This window comes from Cryptomeria japonica, chromosome 8 (genome assembly GCF_030272615.1).
Source record: "Cryptomeria japonica chromosome 8, Sugi_1.0, whole genome shotgun sequence".
Lineage (NCBI taxonomy): Eukaryota > Viridiplantae > Streptophyta > Pinopsida > Cupressales > Cupressaceae > Cryptomeria > Cryptomeria japonica.
Window position 1 is genome coordinate 526,783,418 of NC_081412.1, and position 20,579 is coordinate 526,803,996.

The 20,579-nt window shown below is 36.9% G+C and overlaps 1 protein-coding gene across 2 annotated transcripts; it reads left to right on the forward strand.

The window, feature by feature from the left end:
• The first annotated feature begins 7,983 nt into the window (after positions 1-7,983).
• LOC131055378 (heavy metal-associated isoprenylated plant protein 39) lies at positions 7,984-10,416 on the forward strand. 2 transcript variants are annotated; one of them, XM_057989835.2, is made up of 4 exons: positions 7,984-8,433; positions 9,324-9,399; positions 9,483-9,558; positions 9,642-10,416. In XM_057989835.2, exons 2-4 carry the CDS (start codon positions 9,340-9,342, stop codon positions 10,022-10,024), a joined length of 519 nt encoding a protein of 172 aa, XP_057845818.1. In that variant the 5' UTR covers positions 7,984-8,433; positions 9,324-9,339; the 3' UTR covers positions 10,025-10,416. The 2 variants fall into 2 exon arrangements, with proteins under 2 accessions (XP_057845818.1, XP_057845817.1); XM_057989834.2 differs by lacking the exon at positions 7,984-8,433 and having other exon boundaries at positions 9,019-9,399.
• The last annotated feature ends 10,163 nt before the right edge of the window (positions 10,417-20,579 follow it).

The following is a 20,579-nucleotide window of genomic DNA, read 5'->3' on the forward strand; positions in this document are numbered from 1 at the left end:
TTCCTCCACCTCCAGCGACGCCTTCTCTCCGCCAGCGCTACAAAATCGATAGAATCCACACCCGCCACGTGGCAGGCGGCCACTGGCCTGTGGTCTGCACTCTGTACACATAGTCACCGCGCCACATAGTCCAGTCATACGCCACATCACCTACCACGCAGAGCTGACGTAGACTGCCACATCAGCATGTCCGTACAGTACGAATGCCCAGTCAGCAGGGAGGCGAAGTTTTCGCGACGGTCATACGACTATCAAATTTAAGATAGTAAACTACTGACATCAGCGCCACATTAGCAGCTTTTTGAAATTTTTTGACCCCCTCTCCATTGAGCCTTTCAGTTTTGCAGTCCAACTTTGAAAGGCCATATCTTGCTCATTTTTGCTCCTTTTTTGGTGCAATTTGTTTTGAAATGGGCTAAAATTTCATGATCTTCATAGTGGTGTGGTTATTTTCTGATTTTGGTGCACAGGGTTTTTAGAATTTTTGGATTCTCTTAGTTGTACCTGTCCAATCCTCAATTCTGCAACTTCAAAGGCCTCGTTTGAGCTCATACGACCTCCTTTTTAGGTGCCATTTTTTTTGAAAGTGCATGTTTTCTCGTCTACTTTCATAATCTATGATCAGATTTTAGAGATTTTGAGTGGAAATTGTACTTTCAGACATTGGTCTTATTTGGCTTATTAGGTGCTTGTAATGTGCTTGGATCTTAGTTTAGATCTCTTGCATTATCAGTTTGAGTCTCTTTTGGCCTTATTGAGGCAGTTGTAAAATTGTAATGAGAAGTCCACTTTGCCATTTTTTGCAAGTGGCCCATTGTATACGCACTAATTATAAAGTGCCAAATCACCACTTTTGGGGGGGGGTTCTTTGATTGAGTGAATTTGGGGGGGTTTCTTGTGTAATTGTGCCTCTCTTTGTGCTCTTTCCATTTCTGTTGCAATGAGTCCTCATAAATTTCCACCTTTAACTCCACATAATTATGCATCATGGAAAATTAAAGTTTGGAGTAAATTAATGGAAAAGGGTCTCACACATTACATAGATGGAACAATAGAAGCACCACCTAATCCTAAAGTTGATCCTAATGCTCAATTAGAATGGGTCACAAAGAATTGTATGGCTCTTGGAACTTTGTGCAAGTATGTATCAAATGACCTCATTTTTTACATTGAGAAGTGTAAAACAATCAAAGAGGCTTGGGATATGTTTAAGAAATTGTATGGTCAAGTTGATGAAATCAGAGGCTATCAGATTGATAATGAACTCACAACCTTGGATCCCAAGAGTTTTGATACAATCCAAGATTATGTCACCAAAGCAAATGAGCTAAGAGCAAAGCTTAAGGATTGTGGAATTGACAAAAAGGATGCTCAGTTGATATTCAACTTGTTGGACAAGCTTGTACCAGAATATGCAGCATTTGTGTCTAGCTTCCAAACTCATCGTTTGATAGTGGGGAGTTCCTATGTTATGCCTTCATTTGATGCTTTCACAGAAATGTTGATATTGGAACAATCTAAGTTGTTGAACATGGGGCTTCTCAAGTCTTCAAAGTCCAAGGCTTTGGTGGCAAATCAAGGGAATCAAGGAAGTCAAGGCAAAGATTCCAACAAGAAGAAGAAGCACTCTAACTCTAAGCCACACCAGGAAAAAGGACAATCATCGTCTCCATCACAAGGCAATTTTACATCCTCTTCCAAGAAGGGGACACCACCTAAGAAGGATAAACCAACTTGTGCATATTGCAAGAAGTATGGTCATGATGAGCATCGATGCCATGCAAAGCAAGTTGATGAGTTAACTAATCTTCTTAAGAAAAACAACATCAACTTGCCATCCGCCTACACAAAGAAGGATTCATCTCCTTCCTCTTCTTCACAGTCTAAGGGAAAAGGGCAAGCATTTGTGGCTACAACAGGTTCTTCACAGCAATGGATACTTGACTCGGGTGCCTCATATCACATGGGTTCTACAAAGGAGCAGTTTTTTTCATTGGAGCCATCTAAGGTACCTCACATTTACATAGGTGATGATACACAAGTAGAGGTTGAAGGGAAAGGTTTAGTTGACATGGATGATGGAACATTTGAGAATGTTCTCTATGTTCCTAACTTGTCTACCAACCTTCTCTCCATCTACCAAATCACTCAATATGGGAATGGGAAAAAGGTTGAGTTTACACCAGATTCAGTTGTGGTAAAGGAACTTAATGATGATGCCTTGGTAGTAGTGGGACAAGTCAATGACAACTCAAGGCTTTATTCATTCTCCCATTTTGTGCCAAGTTCACCTTCTAGGGCCTTGCTTACTCATTCAAATTTAGAAAGTAAGCTATGGCATGAGCGATTTGGTCACCTCAACTACCGCTATCTTCAGTAGCTCAGCACTAAAGACATGGTCACAGGTCTACCTCGAATCAGTTTTTCAGAGGATGTATGTTTAGGTTGTTCCATGGGCAAGCATCCCGAAGAGAATTTTGACAAAGGGAAAGCCTGGAGAGCTTTGGAAGTTCTTCAACTTGTTCACAGCGATGTAGCAGGTCCATTTCCAGCACCTTCATTTAGTAAGGCCCGCTATGTTCTCACCTTCATTGATGACTACTCCCACTTCATTTGGGTCTACTTTCTTATTCATAAGAGCGAAGTATTTGACAAATTTCAGGACTGCGAGACTCGTGTGGAGAAGCAATCCGAGAAAGTGGTCAAGATTCTTCATTCAGATAATGGAAGGGAATATGTGAACAAAAGACTTGAGGATTTTTGTACATTTGAGGTGATTGATCTTCAGCATTTTGTTGCTTACACTCCATAGTAGAACGGGGTTGCAGAATGCAAGAATAGAACTCTTAAAGAAATGGCTAGTTGTATGATACATGCACGTTCTCTTGATCCCGCCTTTTGGGTAGAGGCTATCAGTTGTGCCAGACACATCCAGAATCGGGTTCCTCACAAAGCTTTGCAAGGTATTACTCCTTTTGAAGCTTGGGCTGGTAGGAAACCAATTGTGAGACATTTCAAAGTCTTTGGGTGTCCAGCATGGGCTCACATACCTCCGTAGAAACGCAGGGCAATGGAACCTCAGAGTCGGCATTGCATATTTGCTGGATATCCTGAGGGTGTTAAGGCATACAGATTGATGGATCCTGAGACACATGAGGTGTTCATTGAGAGGAGTGTTCACTTTGCGGAAAGCTCTCCTAGCTTTGCCTCTCTACCTCCTCCACCTTCCTCCATTGTGGATAGTGATGTTAGTGATTTAGATGATGAGACTCCTACAACTCTGACTCACAAGGTTACACCTCCGTAGGGTCCACTTACAGTTGAGGAGCCTCGTTCTCCACCTCCACCTAGACCTCGTTGGGCTCGACAGACACTTTAGTCTGCAGGTTCTCTTGTTGGGGATCCTTCAGATACACGGAGAACTCAATCACAACATCAGGATCTACCACATGCATTCATTGCTACCGCTTCCGATCCACATACATTTAGAGAAGCATCAGGGGTTCCTGAGTGGGACCAAGCTATGGAGGAAGAGTATAGTTCCTTGATGAGGAACAACACATAGGATCAAGTCCATCTCCCTAAGGGGAGAAAGATGGTTCGATGTAAGTGGATCTATCAGACCAAGTTTGCAATGGATGGTAGTGTGGATAAGTATAAGGCTCGGCTTGTTGCGAAAGCTTTCTCACAGGTTGCAGGTGTTGACTATACTGAGACCTTTGCACCCGTAGCCAAGATGAACTCCATTCGTTTGACACTTGCTATTGCTGCAGCTCATGGTTGGGTTGTACATCAGATGGATGTGAAGAGTGCTTTTCTTCATGGTGATCTTGATGAGGAGATTTATATGGAGCAGCCACAGGGCTTCATCCAGGATACTTCCTTGGTTTGCAGACTAAGGAAATCTCTCTATGGCCTTAAGCAAGCCCCCAGGGCTTGGTATGCCAAGATGGATTCCTTTCTTCTCTCCACAGGTTTCACCAGGTGTCATTCCGATCTGAATGTCTACATTTTACGACAGGATGACTCTCACTTGATACTTGTGCTCTATGTTGATGACTTGATCATTACAGGGAGTACCGCATCCATCATTAGCAGGGTCAAATCTGCTTTGCATGACAGATTTGCTATGACTGACTTGGGTCTTTTGCACTACTTTCTCAAGATAGAGATTTCACAGTCACCTTCCGGGATTACACTATCGCAAACCAAGTATGCTCTTGATCTACTTGCACGCTTTCATATGGCTGATTGTAAGCCTGCCCTGACTCCCTTTCTTTCAGGAGTCAAGCTTGAGGCTCAGTGTTCTTCTCCATCAGTTGATGCCACTTTGTATCGTCAGCTTGTGGGTAGTCTCATCTACTTGACTCATACACTCCCTAACATTTCATTTGCAATTGGCATGGTTTCCTGCTTCATGCAGGAACCACATGAGCTTCATTGGAAAGCTGCCAAATGCATCCTTCATTACATCTAGGGTACACATCACTATGGGATTCACTATGCAGCAGGCACAAGACTTCACTTGGTTGGTTGCACAGACTCCGATTGGGCTGGTGATCTTGATGATCGTAAGTCTACTTCTGGTTACAGTTTTCACCTTGGTTCGAGCCCCATTTGTTGGCAGAGCAAGAAGCAACATGCTATTGCTCTCTCTTCAACTGAGGCTGAGTATCGAGGCGCTGTTAACATAGCAACTAAGACCATTTGGCTCCAGCAGATTCTCACAGAGTTTGGATTCACCACTCCATGGCTGACAGTTCTACATTGCGACAATCAGAGTGCTATTGTCATCTCGAAGAACCTGGTCCACCACCAGCGGACCAAACACATTGAGATTCATATGCACTATATCCGAGAGCTCATCTAGGAGCAAGTCATTGATTTGCAGTATTGTCCTACAGCGGAGCAAGTTGCTGACATATTCACCAAACCTTTCACCGAGAGTAAGTTCCAGCAGTTGCGAGCTCTCTTGGGGGTGTGAGATGTATCATTAGGGAGGGTCGGCTGACTTCTCCTTCCTCTCTTATGGGGGGGACTTTTTCCTCTTTGAGGTTTTGTCCTTCTTCTTTGAGAGTCTTTTGTACATTCATCTCTCTTTTGGGGGGGAGTTTTTTTCCCACTGGGTTTTCTCCCTTTCTCCGTTTGTGAGAGATTGCATTGCATGGTTTTGCTTGCATTTGCATATTGTACATGGGTACCTATCATGGCCTAGTAGCCGGGACCCATCTTGCATTGTTGACTTGAGTCTTCATTCCCCTAAGTTGCACTTAAGGGGGGGTGTTGGTGTAAATAAAAATTCATTTTGGATATTATTACACTTTACTTAAATTAACTTAGGATAATGCATCTCTTCGTAGTTTGGATTTGAGACACTTAGGGAAGTGTGCACTTAGGGATAGAGCTTGTAGGAGAAATTCCACCTTTTGTGGTTTTATTTTGCTGTTACACTCCACATTTAGTGGGTCATCCACCTCTTGTGGAATATTATATTATTTCTCCTACCTACCCCTAGTATTTCTTACCTACCCTTGTTTCTCATTGAGCCACATGTCATAATTGTGTGCTCGTACATCCATATGGCCTTGCCTATATAAGCAGGCCTATATTCATTGTATTGGTTAATCCAATTGATCATTTTGCATATTGATGAGAATACAGTTTGTTCTTGTCATTCTATTGTCTCTCTTTTATGCTTTTCATTGTGCCCTTGATCTTGGCAAAATCCTACATGGACATCTACAATTACTTCTAATGATTTCTTATATCCTCCATTTTTCTCTTTCTATGATGTGTGTTTAGTAACTCAAAAGATGAATTGAGTGAACAAATTTTCTTCTTATATTATCTATGCATGTTTGTATTGGCATGCAAAAATAATGACCTGTACTTAGATTAAAATCTTACATTGTTTATTGAACAAACCTCTCTTAAGAAAATTGATTTTACAGATTATGTGCATTGAATAAGAAATTAATCACAAACACATATGTAAATGAAAGTACGGGTATTTAGTAACATATATATGCTACTTCTATTCAAATTTAGTAAAAATAGGTTACAAAATGATGATATTGGTGCATAATGAGGAATGAAAATCCAAGTGACCAAAATGGGGAAGACACTTTGGTTTGGTTTGCCTACAATTATACAATATTCATCATACTACCTCAATATGAATGGGTTCACATGTTAATATATAGATTTCATTAAGTTACAAATAAGAGAGGTGTTATAATGGGCCATTGTGAATTGTTAGTTCCTTTTAACTAACTTTTCAATTGTTCTCCTTAATGATTGGCATTGTGTTGCATGAGTAAAATTGTTCATGTGTAGATTTTCTAAATTCAATAAGTATCATATGTGAATTTACACATATCAATGCTAGAATACACATGCATTATGCACAATATTGTATGCAGTGGTGTGTGATGACACCAAGAGTTGCACACTAAGGTGCAAGTGTTGTAGAGGAGAGTGCAAAAGTGCTAACTATCATGGTGGGTATGATATGTTTGAGACTTGCATGACTACACTCTAATAATTAATGTTCTAAGAAAAGAGGAAAAATAAAGGATGCAAGAACTAGAATATCATTGAAAAACTAAGACAAATATGAAGGTAAATTAAAGTGTATTATGTATGCATATGTAATTATATAATGCATTTTTAAATAGGTTATAATGTGAAGTGATGTGTACCAAATTATTTTACCATAATATATATTTTATTTATTTTATTATAATTTTAATGTTAACATTGTCAAGGAATCTATTTTTTTACCAATCTTATTGATAAATTGTTTATACAATATAATAACACTTTTGTAGAGTAATAAAACACTCTTACATTAAAAATATCTAGGCTAATAAATGAATAATTAAGGAATTAACTTAATTATCCTAAATATATGGTTTGAGTCTTGAAAAATGTGTTGAAATAAATGATAATTTGATAAAGACATATAGTGGTACTTAGTTGTATGGATGATTAGAAATAGCCTATCATAGATTGTGTTGTGTGATTTGTCTTTTATGCATTAGTTATACGAGAAATTGAAAAAGTGATTCCTTTAAAACAAAATATATTATACATGTGTGGATTTCATCCTCACATATGTAAATTTGATAAAGACATATAGGGATACTTTTGCGAGATTTGTCTATTATGCATTAGTTATACTTTGAGAAATTGAAAAAGTGATTACTTTAAGAAACATATATATATTATACATTTATGGCTTTCATCCTCACATATGTATCTTGAATTTTTCCTATGGCCTTGAAAATATGATTGCAATTTTAAATCTGATGCTTGGGTTTGTCAAAAAACATGTTCACCTATGACAATCGAGATGGAGTGATGCTATGATTGAGTTGAATTGAGCCCAAGATAAAATTTGATTTTTAAAAAGTGGGTTAAGACGACACGTGTGTGTTCAAGTGAGGTTTAGAGTTACAAGTGCAACATTGACCTAAGGTAGGGAAATGCAAAGCTATGGATTGGATTTGGATCATCATGAAAAGGGGAGTTAAGTTTAGCTTGAGTTTGGAATGAATGCCAACTTTCATGCCAAATATGCCATTGAATGTTCTAACCATTCCACTAGGAAGAAATGATTAAAACGTGTCTAAACAAGAAACAAAAAGCATGTAATGTGTATGTCACCTCTACAATTTATTTATCACATTCTAACAAAGAAACAATAATGCAAAAACATTCAAACAATCAAATCCAAAAACAACATACAAGACATTTAAATAGATTATAAAAATCTACTCACACTGAATTTAATTCTAACTCATCCATCATCCATTATATGTGACCGTTGTAATTTACTTCTAACTCATCCATTATATGTGACCGTTGTAATTTAATTCTAACTCATCCATTATATGTGACCGTTGTAATTTAATTCTAACTCATGCGGTATACATTTGCCACGAGCCATGAGAATCCTAATGCCTGTTGTATCTCATGAATTTGGATGATCTGCATGTTTTGAACAGAGCCATATAAGTGCCCTGATCTTAGATGGGGTGATTCAATAAGATGTAAGGTTTTAGGGTTTCCGGATCACATTTGCATCAACGTTTCGGATATGGGCTTTTAACAAAGTTTCCTGGTGCATAAACGAGTGCAAAAACAAATTTAAGCTCCATAAACATGTTAAAGAAGAGACAAAAGCCATAGAATTCGTTGATCTCCATATATATTCAATGGAACTGTCGGCGAATGTACTTTCTATTGAAATTATCCCATTAAAATCCATGACGACGTGGATAGAATTGACAAGATGCTGCGATCCCATGGTGGAAAGGAAAGGACCAGCACTCTGAGTAACATCCCTGTCTTTCCGCACAGTTTTTTGTCCAGAGCAGAGCCCTAGTTGGGTACCCTTGAATGTCATTTCCATATCAGAGTATTCACCTGGTAGTACTTGTGAACACAACTGCTTTTTAAGTGGGGCTCATTCTTTAACAGGGTTTTTAATGATATTGGTGAATGAATGAGGGTTTTTAATAATGATTATAATTTTTATGGATAATTATAAAAGATTGAATTAATAATATAGCTGAGCACAAAACAAGCAGACTGTTAATACAGTTTATTTGAATTTTTTTTTTATTCAATAAATTTACAATTCTGGTTTTTTTTTTTAGTACTTAAAGAGTCCATATTAAAAATCTTGATGTAATTGGTCTATGTAGGCCGGATACTTCATGAAATAATTGATCTGAATATCCATAAATATTGAACACTCTATGATATTATGTCATTCCAGATATATCAATCCAAAGTACAAAAGATCATATTCTCTCTACCCACTTAAAAAATTCTAATCAATGTATCAGTGGACAGGATCAGCTCCCATGTTATTGGAGAGCACCATTTTCATTACAGAGTATTAGTTTAGCTAAAAACCGTCTTGCCCACTGTTTATAGGGGATCCACTTTCAATGTTAACGGCTAACATGTCATAGTGTCTAGAACAGAGTCCTTTGACTGTCATGTTCTGTTCTAACTGGGCGTCTTTGACTGTCATTTAAAAAACAGAGTATTGACATGGGAGTGCTTTCTTCTGTGGAGCTGGAACTCATTTCTCTATCAAACAACTGTCAAAAACCCACAAACCTAACAAGAAAGACTTGAACAGGAGAGAACATAACAACAATGCCACCATTATTTAACCAATGAACATTTTGTGCTTTTTCTGTAAAAGATGAGTAGTCAATTTATTCACCGGAGTAAATCAAATATACTAGAAGCTAGAAAACAAAATCAAACGTCAGCAATGATCATGCTCTTTGTTTTTTCTCTAGGGAAGGATTTATTTTTATGCCTGAGAGATCAAGAAGTGTCTGCAGAGCCTATCAGAAGAAAACTAAGATGTCCAAGGTAGGCCTAAGCAACCTTGTTTATTTTAGTGTATTTCTGGATTGGTGCTTATTCCAGATTATGACATGAATTTTGTTTTGCAGAAAATTGTGTTGAAAGTTACCCTTGATGGGGAGAAGGGCAAGCGGAAGGTCATGAAGACTGTTGCAGGGACAGAAGGTGGAAATGTGGATTTCTCAGAGTTGTAGTTTTTTAGGGTTACAGAAAACTAATTTATAGCAATTTATTTGGGTTTTTGACAGGTGTTGATTCTTTGGCAATTGATACCAAGGAGGAGAAAATCACAGTCATAGGAGATGCAGACCCAGTTATGCTTACCAACAAACTCAGAAAGTTTGGATGGACAGAATTGTTGAGTTTTGGGCCTGCAAAAGAGCCAGAGAAGAAGCCTGAAGAGAAGAAAACTGAAGAGAAGAAACCTGAAGAGAAGAAGGCTGATGATAAGAAGGATGAGAAAAAGGATGAGAAGAAAGATGAAAAGAAAGAGGAGAAGAAGACTGAGCCAGCAAAGGCAAACCCAGAGCAAAATATAACATGTGTGTATGTCCCAAATAGCTGTGACCGTTGCAGTGGGTATACATTTGCCTGGAGCCATGAGAATCCCAATGCCTGTTGTATCTCATGAATTTTGGCTCCTGTTTTTATTAGGATAATCTGCATGGTTTGAACAGAACCATATAAGTGCCCTTATCTTAGATGGGGTGATTCAATAAGATGTAAGGTTTTAGGATTTCTGGATCACATTTGCCTTGAGCCATGAGAATCCCAATGCCTGTTGTATCTTGTGAATTTGGCTGCTGTTGTTATTAGGATAATCTGCATGTTTTGAACAGAGCCATATAGCCCTGATCTTAGATGGGGTGACTCAATAAGATGTAAGGTTTTAGGATTTCAGGATCACGTTTGCAGCCTGTTAATGAAATTTTACTGCATCCATGTATCCAAATTGTCTTGCTCTGTTACAAGGGAAGAAGGCAAAGCTCCAAAACAACAAAGAATGTACCAGTTGTTTACTTTAACTCTGGGTTTTGAAATCTTGCAATGCAGGTTGAAAAAATATGAGTTTAGAATATGTTAATTCTTATTTAATATGGGGAATTGAGCATTCTACTTAAATTCAACCATTTAACAGTAATTTTATATCTCATCTCATCTATATTCGAAGTGTTTATATCCAATTACTTTAAAATTAATTTTTGAATTTTTTTAATAAGTTGATACAATTTAAGGTCATAAATGTTAAAGTCTAACAAGACAAAAATATAATTATCAAAGACATAAATAATCATAGAAAACAATAATCTGTCAAAGAATGTGTACTTGTTGTTTTTTTCTTTTTATGAATAGGTGTTAGCATTTTTATTTATAAGAGAATAAAAGTAGACATTTATAAAGTGGATATACAATCACACCCAAATAGTCTAAATGTGGCTAGGCCTAAATAATTTTTTTTTGTTTTGTTTTGTTATATAAATGTAAAGGTTGCTAGGCAACAAGAGCAGTAACAACAAGTGGAGGTGGCAGTCTCAGTCACCCAACCTATCCCATACATCAATGGGGTTCAGGTGGAGGTGGTGGTCTCAGTCACCCAACCTATCCCATACATCAATGGGGTTCAGAGTGATATTGGAGGGTCCCACCTCTCATCAACTTTTTCTTTATCTTCATCATAGTCCAGAGAACTAGACATCAGTTGGAGAAATTTGTTGGAATCATACCATTTGGAAGAATCGCCAATTGGCCACCAAGGAGCAACACCAACTAGCCACCCAGAAGCACTCCTAGAAGGCCATTTAGGAGTAGTGCCCTAAGAGAGAAGAAAAGCCAAGAACTGTTGAATAGTGTGTGGCATACTCTTGTGACCCCAATTCCTTCAGTCAATCAAGGGAGAAGGGGCCAAGAAGGATAATTATCTTGAGACAAGTGACTCCTAAGAAGAGCAACCTCGAAAAGAGGAAGGTAATGGAGGAACTCTAGCCGTGACACAAAGGGGTGTTCTCGCAATGATCAAGCAATTCATGAAGGTGGCTTGTTGGCTTGCACCTAGATCTATATCAACACATTAGAACATATAGTCGCTTTAGAAAAAGAAAGCATTATGATCAACAATGCAATGAGAAAAAAAATTAAAAAAATCTACCCTTCCAAATGCTAAAGAGAGTGTCCACCCTAAAAGCATGCCAAATCTGATTGAATTTATGGGGAATGCAAGTTCAATCCTCCAAAAGAACCATATACCATGAAAAAGGCTCTGGTTGAAAGAAATCATTAATGCAATTTCAAAGTTGTTGAGTTTGATGACAAAATCAGAAGAGGTGCTTAAAAGATTCCAACATTTTGCAAAATGGGCAACAAAGGTCTTGAATGCCCATGTGTATTAACCATAACCGTACTAGTGAGACTTGGAAAAGAATACACCAGGAAGAGTGGGCTACTTTAGGCTCCAGAATAGCAAACCAAGCATGGAGAAATTTGTGTTGCCAAACCAAGATAGTTGATTGCAAATGTCATCTCAAGTTTAAATTGGGTACAATGGATAAATGCAAAGAAAGCCAATGATTGATGGTCTTGAAAAGCACTGAGAACGGGGGGCGGGGGGGTGAATCAGTGACACCAAAATAAGAACAACTTTAAACACTAACTGGTAGATGAACTTAACTAAGAATTTGAACAAAATACATGCTATCCAAAATGAAATAACAACATCCACCATAACACAAGTGTTTATGCATGGAAACCCCAAATAGGTAAAAACCACGGTAAGATGGAACTCAAGTTAACTATCTGCAGTAATAGAAAACTGACCGGTTAAGGTCTTACAAAGTGCTTTGCTAGGAGCGAATCTTGTTAGAGATCCCAAGCTTGATTAGAAGCTTATACCCTGTTAAGAGTAACCTTGCTGGAGGATTTTAGAATCCAAACTAATAGATCACCTTGTTAGAGGATTTGTACAATGAAGCTTGTTAGAGCTTACCCGGTTAGGGAATTTGATTCTATGTTAATGATTAGAAAACAACAAGAAAGATTTGATCTGTTTTGAGTAGCACAAGACTTGCTTGATCAGATCATTCTAAGTACATTCAACGTTGCTCTTCATCTAAACACTTATCGGTCTTCAAAAAAATATTTCACTCTTTATGCATATCAGTATTTGCATAAAAACTCCTCTTTTATATCAGTTCCTTTTTTTTTTAAAAATGATTCACTAAGATGTCTTTAAATAGACATACAAATCTTATGTCGGCCATAGGAACACAATTTCCTAGGTGTAGTGTATCTAGACATTTAAACATAACTCATCACAAAAATGACTGCCAAAAAAATGGTGCTGGTAACTCATCACAAAAATGGATACCGTTTAAAATAGTCAATACTGGTTGGAACAAAATATGTGAACCATTGTCCTAGAATCTTCCACTTGATCTTCATCTTCAACTTTATCTTCATTTTGATGCCGACTTAATGTAACCACAAGTTATCTCTTAGGCACATACCGGTTGACACAGAGTACCGGTTAGAGATAGACCTTAAACATACCGGTTAACAGTGTAAATCAATGAAGTTACACCGGTAGTCAATGTAATCATATGTGTGTGTGAGAATGTTTCATCAATGACAACAAGTGATGAATACATGATAATCATCATCAAGCCAACAATGATATCCAAGACACGACTTGTATTTGTGAAAAGAATTGTTTGGATCCCACTTCTGATCTTTCCACCATAATCTAGGAGATTAAATGTCAATTTTGCGAACCATATTAGTAGAAATGACCTTTACAACATCTTAAAAAGTCTCATGGTCTTAACAATATTGGAGAAATTTAGCCTTAATCTTATCATAGGAGATCAAGACTACATAAAAGTTTTGGAGAATAAATCTTGTGGGCATTGGATACCTTTTTTGTGAAATTGTAAAACTCTCACTTAAAGCGAATGAGACAGATGGTGACTTTGAACTTGCAATAGAGGAGACCATCAAAAGTTATGTTGATCAAGAGAAAGACCATCTCTAAAATCAAACCTATTCCAAGAAAACCAAGGTTTACCAGCCTTCTAGGCACACCAAATGATTTTGGTCACAAATATTCCCTTGATGTGGATTGTATCCTTCATGGTGAAAAGGGTGAAAACCAATCCCCTTCTAGGCAAGCTAATTATTTGGAGAGTTGAAAGAAATGCAATGCTGAAGTAGAATCTTCACAACTTCTTTTCGTGTGAGGGCACAAATAATCTATTTGATGCAAAGAGCCATCCTTTACCGTTGAGTAGATAACAACACCAACCCTATAGATTCATGAAGGAGGCAACACAAACCATAGGCAACTTGATGAAAACCCTCGTGGTTGTTGGGAGCATCCCACAAAAAATCTTAGAGAAGCTTCTCCAACTTTAGGTAGGAGGCCTTTGAAGGAGTCCAATAGGAGGAATAATAAACATGAGTGGATGCAAAAAAAAATTGAGAAAAAAATTCAATTATGAGGATAACAACATACCATAAGGCCTCTTGAGAAGTCTTGAAATCAAATGGAATGCCTAGAAATCTAAATCTTTCACCATGGTCAATCCACTTCCATCCAAAGATTTGGGCCCAATGAGTCATAGGAAGAATAGATTGACGATAATAGTGAGTCTTGTGCCATTAAATTGTTGAGCTTGACATCTGACAAAAAATGTCAAAACACTTAAGAGCAACCTTGCCATTTTTCTCCTCTTCAATAAGAATGGGGCAATAATCATCCACAAAGTGGCCAAATGTTAACAAGTTGGGCAAATGAATCATGCAAGGCAATACCCTTGACTAGCCCATGAAAAGCCAAGTGGGCTAGAAGATATCCAAAACCTTGAACAACAACAACATATAGAGAAGGGGCCAAAGGGCAACATTGATTAATGGAGTAATAGCCCAAAAGCATGAGACCAACAACCATTAATGTTAATGCAAGAAAAGGAATTGACAGAAAGCATGCTAACAAATTGAATGAAGTGGGGTCCAAACCCCAATGCTTGGTGCATGGTAAAAATAATATGTCTTTTGATGTAGTCATAATATTTAGGAAAGTCAATCTTCAAGAAAAGGGCCTTTTACTAAGAGCATTAAGCCCATCCTATTCCTTCTCAGATAGCAACAATATCATCTATAATATATTTGAATTTTATGAAACTTGTTTGTTTGGGGTGAATGATCTAGGGAAGAAGACGATGCGCTTTCAGAGCCAAAGCTTTGCCAATGATCTTATAGGACACATAGAGCAATGTGATGGACCTTCAATTATAGATATCTTGAAGATCACTAGCTTTAGATATGAAGTTAATATTCTATTATTAATGAGTTTCCTTATAGGGAATTGGAATGGAAAGCTTAGAGATAAACTTTATGTAGGCCCCCTTCAATAGAGTCTTAGAGATCCTTGTAGAATTCACATAGAAACCCATCACACATAGGGAATTTTTCATCATCCATTATGCTCACAACCTCCTTAAGGTTAGAAACAAAGATCTGTTATATTAAAAAGGATTTTTGTGTTAAATGAATTCAATAGGTAATAACTTAAAGGTAATCCTAAATGGCACCCTTTCGCTTAGGAAAATATTCCTAAGCTATGAAAACCTTCTTGTAGTGCTCGATGAAGGAGTGGAGAAAATCTAGAACTTCTTGAGCAATTGTTGGTCATCCTTGATTTGCTTGATGTCATAGGAAGTATAATGAGATTTGAGATCCTAGAAATTCCTTTGAAGCCCTATCTACAAATAGTTCTGATACTTAATATAAGTACAGATCCAATAGCCAACAAGATGAGAGGGGGGGGGGGGTGAATCATACAAACTTAATCATCCATAAAAACATCAGATTCAACCTCGGTAACATATATATCAGTCATATAACCAAAACTGTCAAACATGCAAACTCAAAAGCATATGAACAATATAAACCTCATAACACCAGATTTAACGTGGAAACCCAAATAGGGAAAAACCACTATGGGATTTCAGACCCACTAAGAAATATACTCTTCTAGAGTATGCTCGGTTAAAAGCAAATCCTATTTAAAATTACCAACACATTGCTAGATGTGACTCGGTTAAGGGATTTCCCTCAAATCTGTTAGGATCTTCACTTTGTTAGAAGTGACCTTGTCAAAGGATTTTAAACACTCAATCAGAATGTTACCTTGCTAGAGGATTTACATATAAGACTGTTAAGTCCACTCGGTTAAGAGATTTTCTGTCACTTTCACAAAATAACAATAATAAAAATCTATCTGTAACTTCACATCTAAAATGCTAAAGCAGATTTCTATTTGTTCAATACAATTTAGACATAGAACTAATCTTGTCTATCTATTAGGCTTCTATACTCTATTATTCTAACAGGTCTTCAAGCTTCTGTGCTCGGTAATCACTATGTAGCATCCCTGTGCATACACTTGCCCGCATACATTGTTTATCAATAGTTTCCTATTTACAAACAATTAGGTAACCACTTAAATTCCTTGATCACATTTCCCATGATCAATCATAGCCATTAGATCTTCAATCTTATCCAAGTTCAACGCATCTTTCGATCTGAAAATGTTTTACACCGCCTTGGAACTTGCATAATAGTCTTGGAACTTGTGCCAGGGTATTGTGGTTCAATCTGAGCTATAGATCTTCATGCTGACTTTCCATTGCCTTAGATTTGTTAACAAACTTCTTCCACGGCTTACCAATCATTGATCCGCTCCATCTCATTAACTTCTTTCATTAAATACCGTGTGTAAACATTTAATGCATTTTGTTATAGCTCGGTTACAACTTGGTAACAACTCGATGAATACTAAACTTCACTCGGTAGACATTCTGCCTTCATTAACCAATAGCAATAACCTTAGGGTTTACCAACTAGGTTCCTTAGGGTTTACCGACTAGGTTCTTTGCTTGATAACATAGTATAGTATTAACCTTTACATTTTACAACATATGTATGATGTTAAAACAATCTAAAACATTATGATCTCATCATTGTCTGACTCGGTAGGAGATGCCCATTGAATACCTTATTCATCCCTTTATTCATCATATTCTTTCCCGTGTCTTTTACCGACTTCTTTATAATCTTCATATCATACTTCTCAAGATATGGCAACATCATACTAAATAAGAAAATCAATTTCTTGACATCAATGACAAAATAATAATATCAAGATAGTAAAACATCTTTAATTAGTTATATCCATAATCATCAAATACCTTCTCAATATCCTTATTGAAATGCCAACAATCTTTCATTGTCTGTTATAATGCAATATTGCCAACAATCTCCCCCTTTGGCATTGATGGCAAAACCAATTGATTTGACCTTGATAGATTCGGATTGCTATGATTCTGAAATGCTGAAATGCTCTCCCCCATACATTAGACTTCTCCTATTTTCTTAGTCTTCTTTCCAATTTGTGGTTTGTTCTTCTCCCCTTTCATAGGTATTCTCCCCCTTTCATAGGTATTCTCCCCCTTTGACAACAATGCCAAAAAGAAAAGAACTAAGACATAATTTATTTCTGTAAGAAGTTATTTCCTGCTGTTGTGTATCAACTGAGTCTCAGTCAGAGCATTTGTCTTCAATTCCTGTTCCCTGTAATATTCTCTATATTATTTCCAGTATTAATTCCAGTACACTTTTAGAAAACATCCTAAAGTGTATAACTCCAGCATCAACTCCCAAAAGATATTCAATAGAGTCATCAGATTGATGCTTTCACCGAACTCGGTCAGTGAGTAGAAGATAGGGGTAGGACCCCTAACTTACTTCTGAGATATTCAAAAGTGTCCTTTGGTAGTGGCTTGGTGAAGATATCTGCTATTTGCTCCTTTGTGCTAACATATTCCAACACCACTTTATTCTCTTGAGCTTCTTCTCTAAGATAATGATATTTGATAGATATGTGCTTTGTCTTAGAGTGCATAACAGGATTTTTTGAAATATTAATGGCACTAGTATTGTCATAGAATATAGTTACTGGCTCGGTAACTTTCTCATTTATACCTTCCAACAGTTGTTTGATCCATGCAATGTTGGTACAATTCAATGCTGCAGCAACGTATTCAACTTCTGTTGTTGACTGTGAAACACATCCTTGTTTCTTGCTAAGCCAACTCACTAGTCTTTCTCCTAAAAAGAAAGCTCCACCACTTGTGCTTTTTCTGTCATCAATGTTGCCTGCCCAATCAGCATCAGTATAAACTTTTAAATCAAAATCATTTCCTTTCTGATATACTAAGCCATAATCCTCTGTTCCTTTCAAGTATCTAAAAATTCTTTTGATTGTTGTCATGTGTGTTTCCTTAGGATCTGCAAAGAATCTTGCAACTATACCTACTGCATGTGCTATGTCTAGTCTGCTGTGAACAACATATTGTAGCTTTCCAATCATGGATTGGTAGAGTGTCTCATCAACAGATGTAGATTCATCATTCTTTAATAATTTACAGTTGGTAGTCATAGGAGTACTTATTGGTTTTGAATCATCCATTCCAAATTTCTTCAAGATTTCCTTTATGTATTTGGATTGAGTAATGAAAAACTCATTTTTCATTTTCAGTATCTGTAAACCTATAAAATACTTTATCTCACTGATTAATGACATCTCAAATTCTTTGCTCATTTCATTTCCAAAGTTCTTGCATAAAGAGTCATTTCAACAAAATATAATATCAACAACAAATATGGCTGAGATCAGTATTCCATTTTCATCATTCTTCATGTACATGTTGCGATTCTCATTTGTCCTTATAAAACCAATCTTAATCAAATAAGAGTGCAATCTTTCATACCATGCTCTTGGTGCTTGTTTCAAACCATATAAAGCTTTGTTCAACTTACATACTTGATCTTTATTATTGTCTTCAACAAATCCTTCAGGTTGTTCAATGAAAACTTCTTCTTTTGATATTCCATTTAGAAATGCAGATTTGACATCCATTTGATATACCTTGAAGTTCTTGAAAGCAGCATAGGCCAACAAAGTTCTTACTCCTTCAAGTCTAGCAACAGGTGCAAAAGTTTCACCATGATCAATTCCTTCTTCTTGTGCATAACCTTTGCAAACTAATCTTGCTTTGTTTCGAATGACCTCCCCTTTTTCATTTAGCTTGTTTCTGAAAATCCACTTTGTACCGATTACATTTTTGTCCTTCGGTCTTGGGATTAGTGTCCATGTGTCATTCTTCTTGATTTCATCAATCTCTTCTATCATAGCATTTACCCAATCTTCACTGTTAAATGCCTCTTTTACTATTCTCGGTTCAAATTCAGATATCAAACATGTGTTCTATCTCAGTTTGTTCCTTGTCATCACTAGATCATCCTTATCTCCTATAATTTGACTTGGTGCATGATGTCTTCTGACATACTTGGCTAATACAGGCTCGGTAGGTTCTGTATGATCTTCTTCATCACTCGGTAACTGGATATTTTCTCCATTTTCTTCAACAGTTTTCTCGGTAGGACTTCTCAGTTGCACATAGACAAATTCATCATAGTCTTCTGGTTCTTTGGAATTTCCTTCATCATTTCTTTCTGCAAATTCATCAATTTTTACATTTGCACTTTCTACTATTTTGTTAGATGATTTGATCAGACATTTAAATGCTTTGCTTCTAGAAGAATAACCTAGAAATGTTCCTTCTTCACTTTTCTGATCAAACTTGCCATTTCTATCATCTTTATGAACATAGCATCTACTTCCAAAGATTTTGAAATAACTAACATTAGGTTTCTTATCATACCAGATCTCATATGGTGTCTTCAAAGTACCTTTCTTCAATTGAACTCGATTCAAGGTGTAAATAGTTGTGCTTATTGCTTCTCTCTAAAATGTTTGTGGCACCTTCTTCTCAATCATCAGTGTTCTAGCACAATCCACAATAGATTTGTTTCTTCTTTCAGCGATTCCATTCTACTGTGGAGTTTTCAGTGCAGAGACTTGTCTTTTAATACCATGATCATTGTAGAATAAGTTGAATTCATCATATGTGAACTCTCCTCCTCTATCTGATCTAAGACATTTTAGTTGTCGTCCTGTTTCATTTTCAACTCTTGCCTTGTACCATTTAAACATTTGAAAAGCTTTTGATTTTTCTTTTAAAAACATTACTGACATCATCCTTGAATAGTCATCCACAAATAATATGAAATATTTATCACCATAATAACTTTGAACTTTCATAGGACCACAAAGATCAGTGTGCACTAGATCTAAAATTCCCTTAGAAGAAGTGTAAGACTTACTTGTAAAGCTTGATCTTGTCATCTTACCCATCTGGCATCCTTGGCACATAGCATTCTCAGGTTTTTCAAGACTCGATAGACCTCTTACTCTGTGCTTCTTACTTATCTTGATTAGGTTATCAAAATTTACATGACAAAACCTCTTATGCCATAGCTAGGTATCATCAATCTTTGCATGCAAACACTTATTCCAAGTTGAGTCAAGGTGAAATGTATTACCTTTTGTTTGTATCCCGGTAGCAGCTAACTTTCCATTCTTGTCATGAACTTTGACAATTCCTTTCTGAAATTCTATTTGGTAACCTGTGTTGTTTTGCTGTGCTACACTCAACAAATTGTATTTCAAACCTTCAACCCAATAGACATCATTGCATCTTGCATTATCAAGAAGTGTTATTGATCCTTTACCTCTTACCAGACATGGTGCATCATTACCAAATCTAACATAGCCTCCATCATAATCTTCTAGCATAACAAACTTGTGTTTATCTCCTGTCATATGATGTGAGCATCCACTATCTATAATCCAAGAATCATTAGTGTTTATGTGAGATATTAGGGCTTTTTCTTCATACCTTTCTTCATCTGATCCATCCTTGATAGCCACATAAACAACTTCCTCTGTATCGGTCTCATCTGATTTATCATTGTTAGATTCCTCATCAGCTATTAAGCATGCCTTTCTATCTCTTCTTCTGAAGTCTCGGTGTCCTCTGTAATGGTTATCTTTCTATCTGTCATCTCGGTAATCTTTCTTTTTAGTAAAATCTTTGTTAGGACAGTTAGAAGCCATATGTCCAATCTGATCACAATTGAAACATTTCAAAGGTAGTTTTCCTTTATACTTACCTTTGCCTCTCGGTAACCTTTTGGCTAATAGTGCTTCAAACTCTTCTTTCTTTTTGATT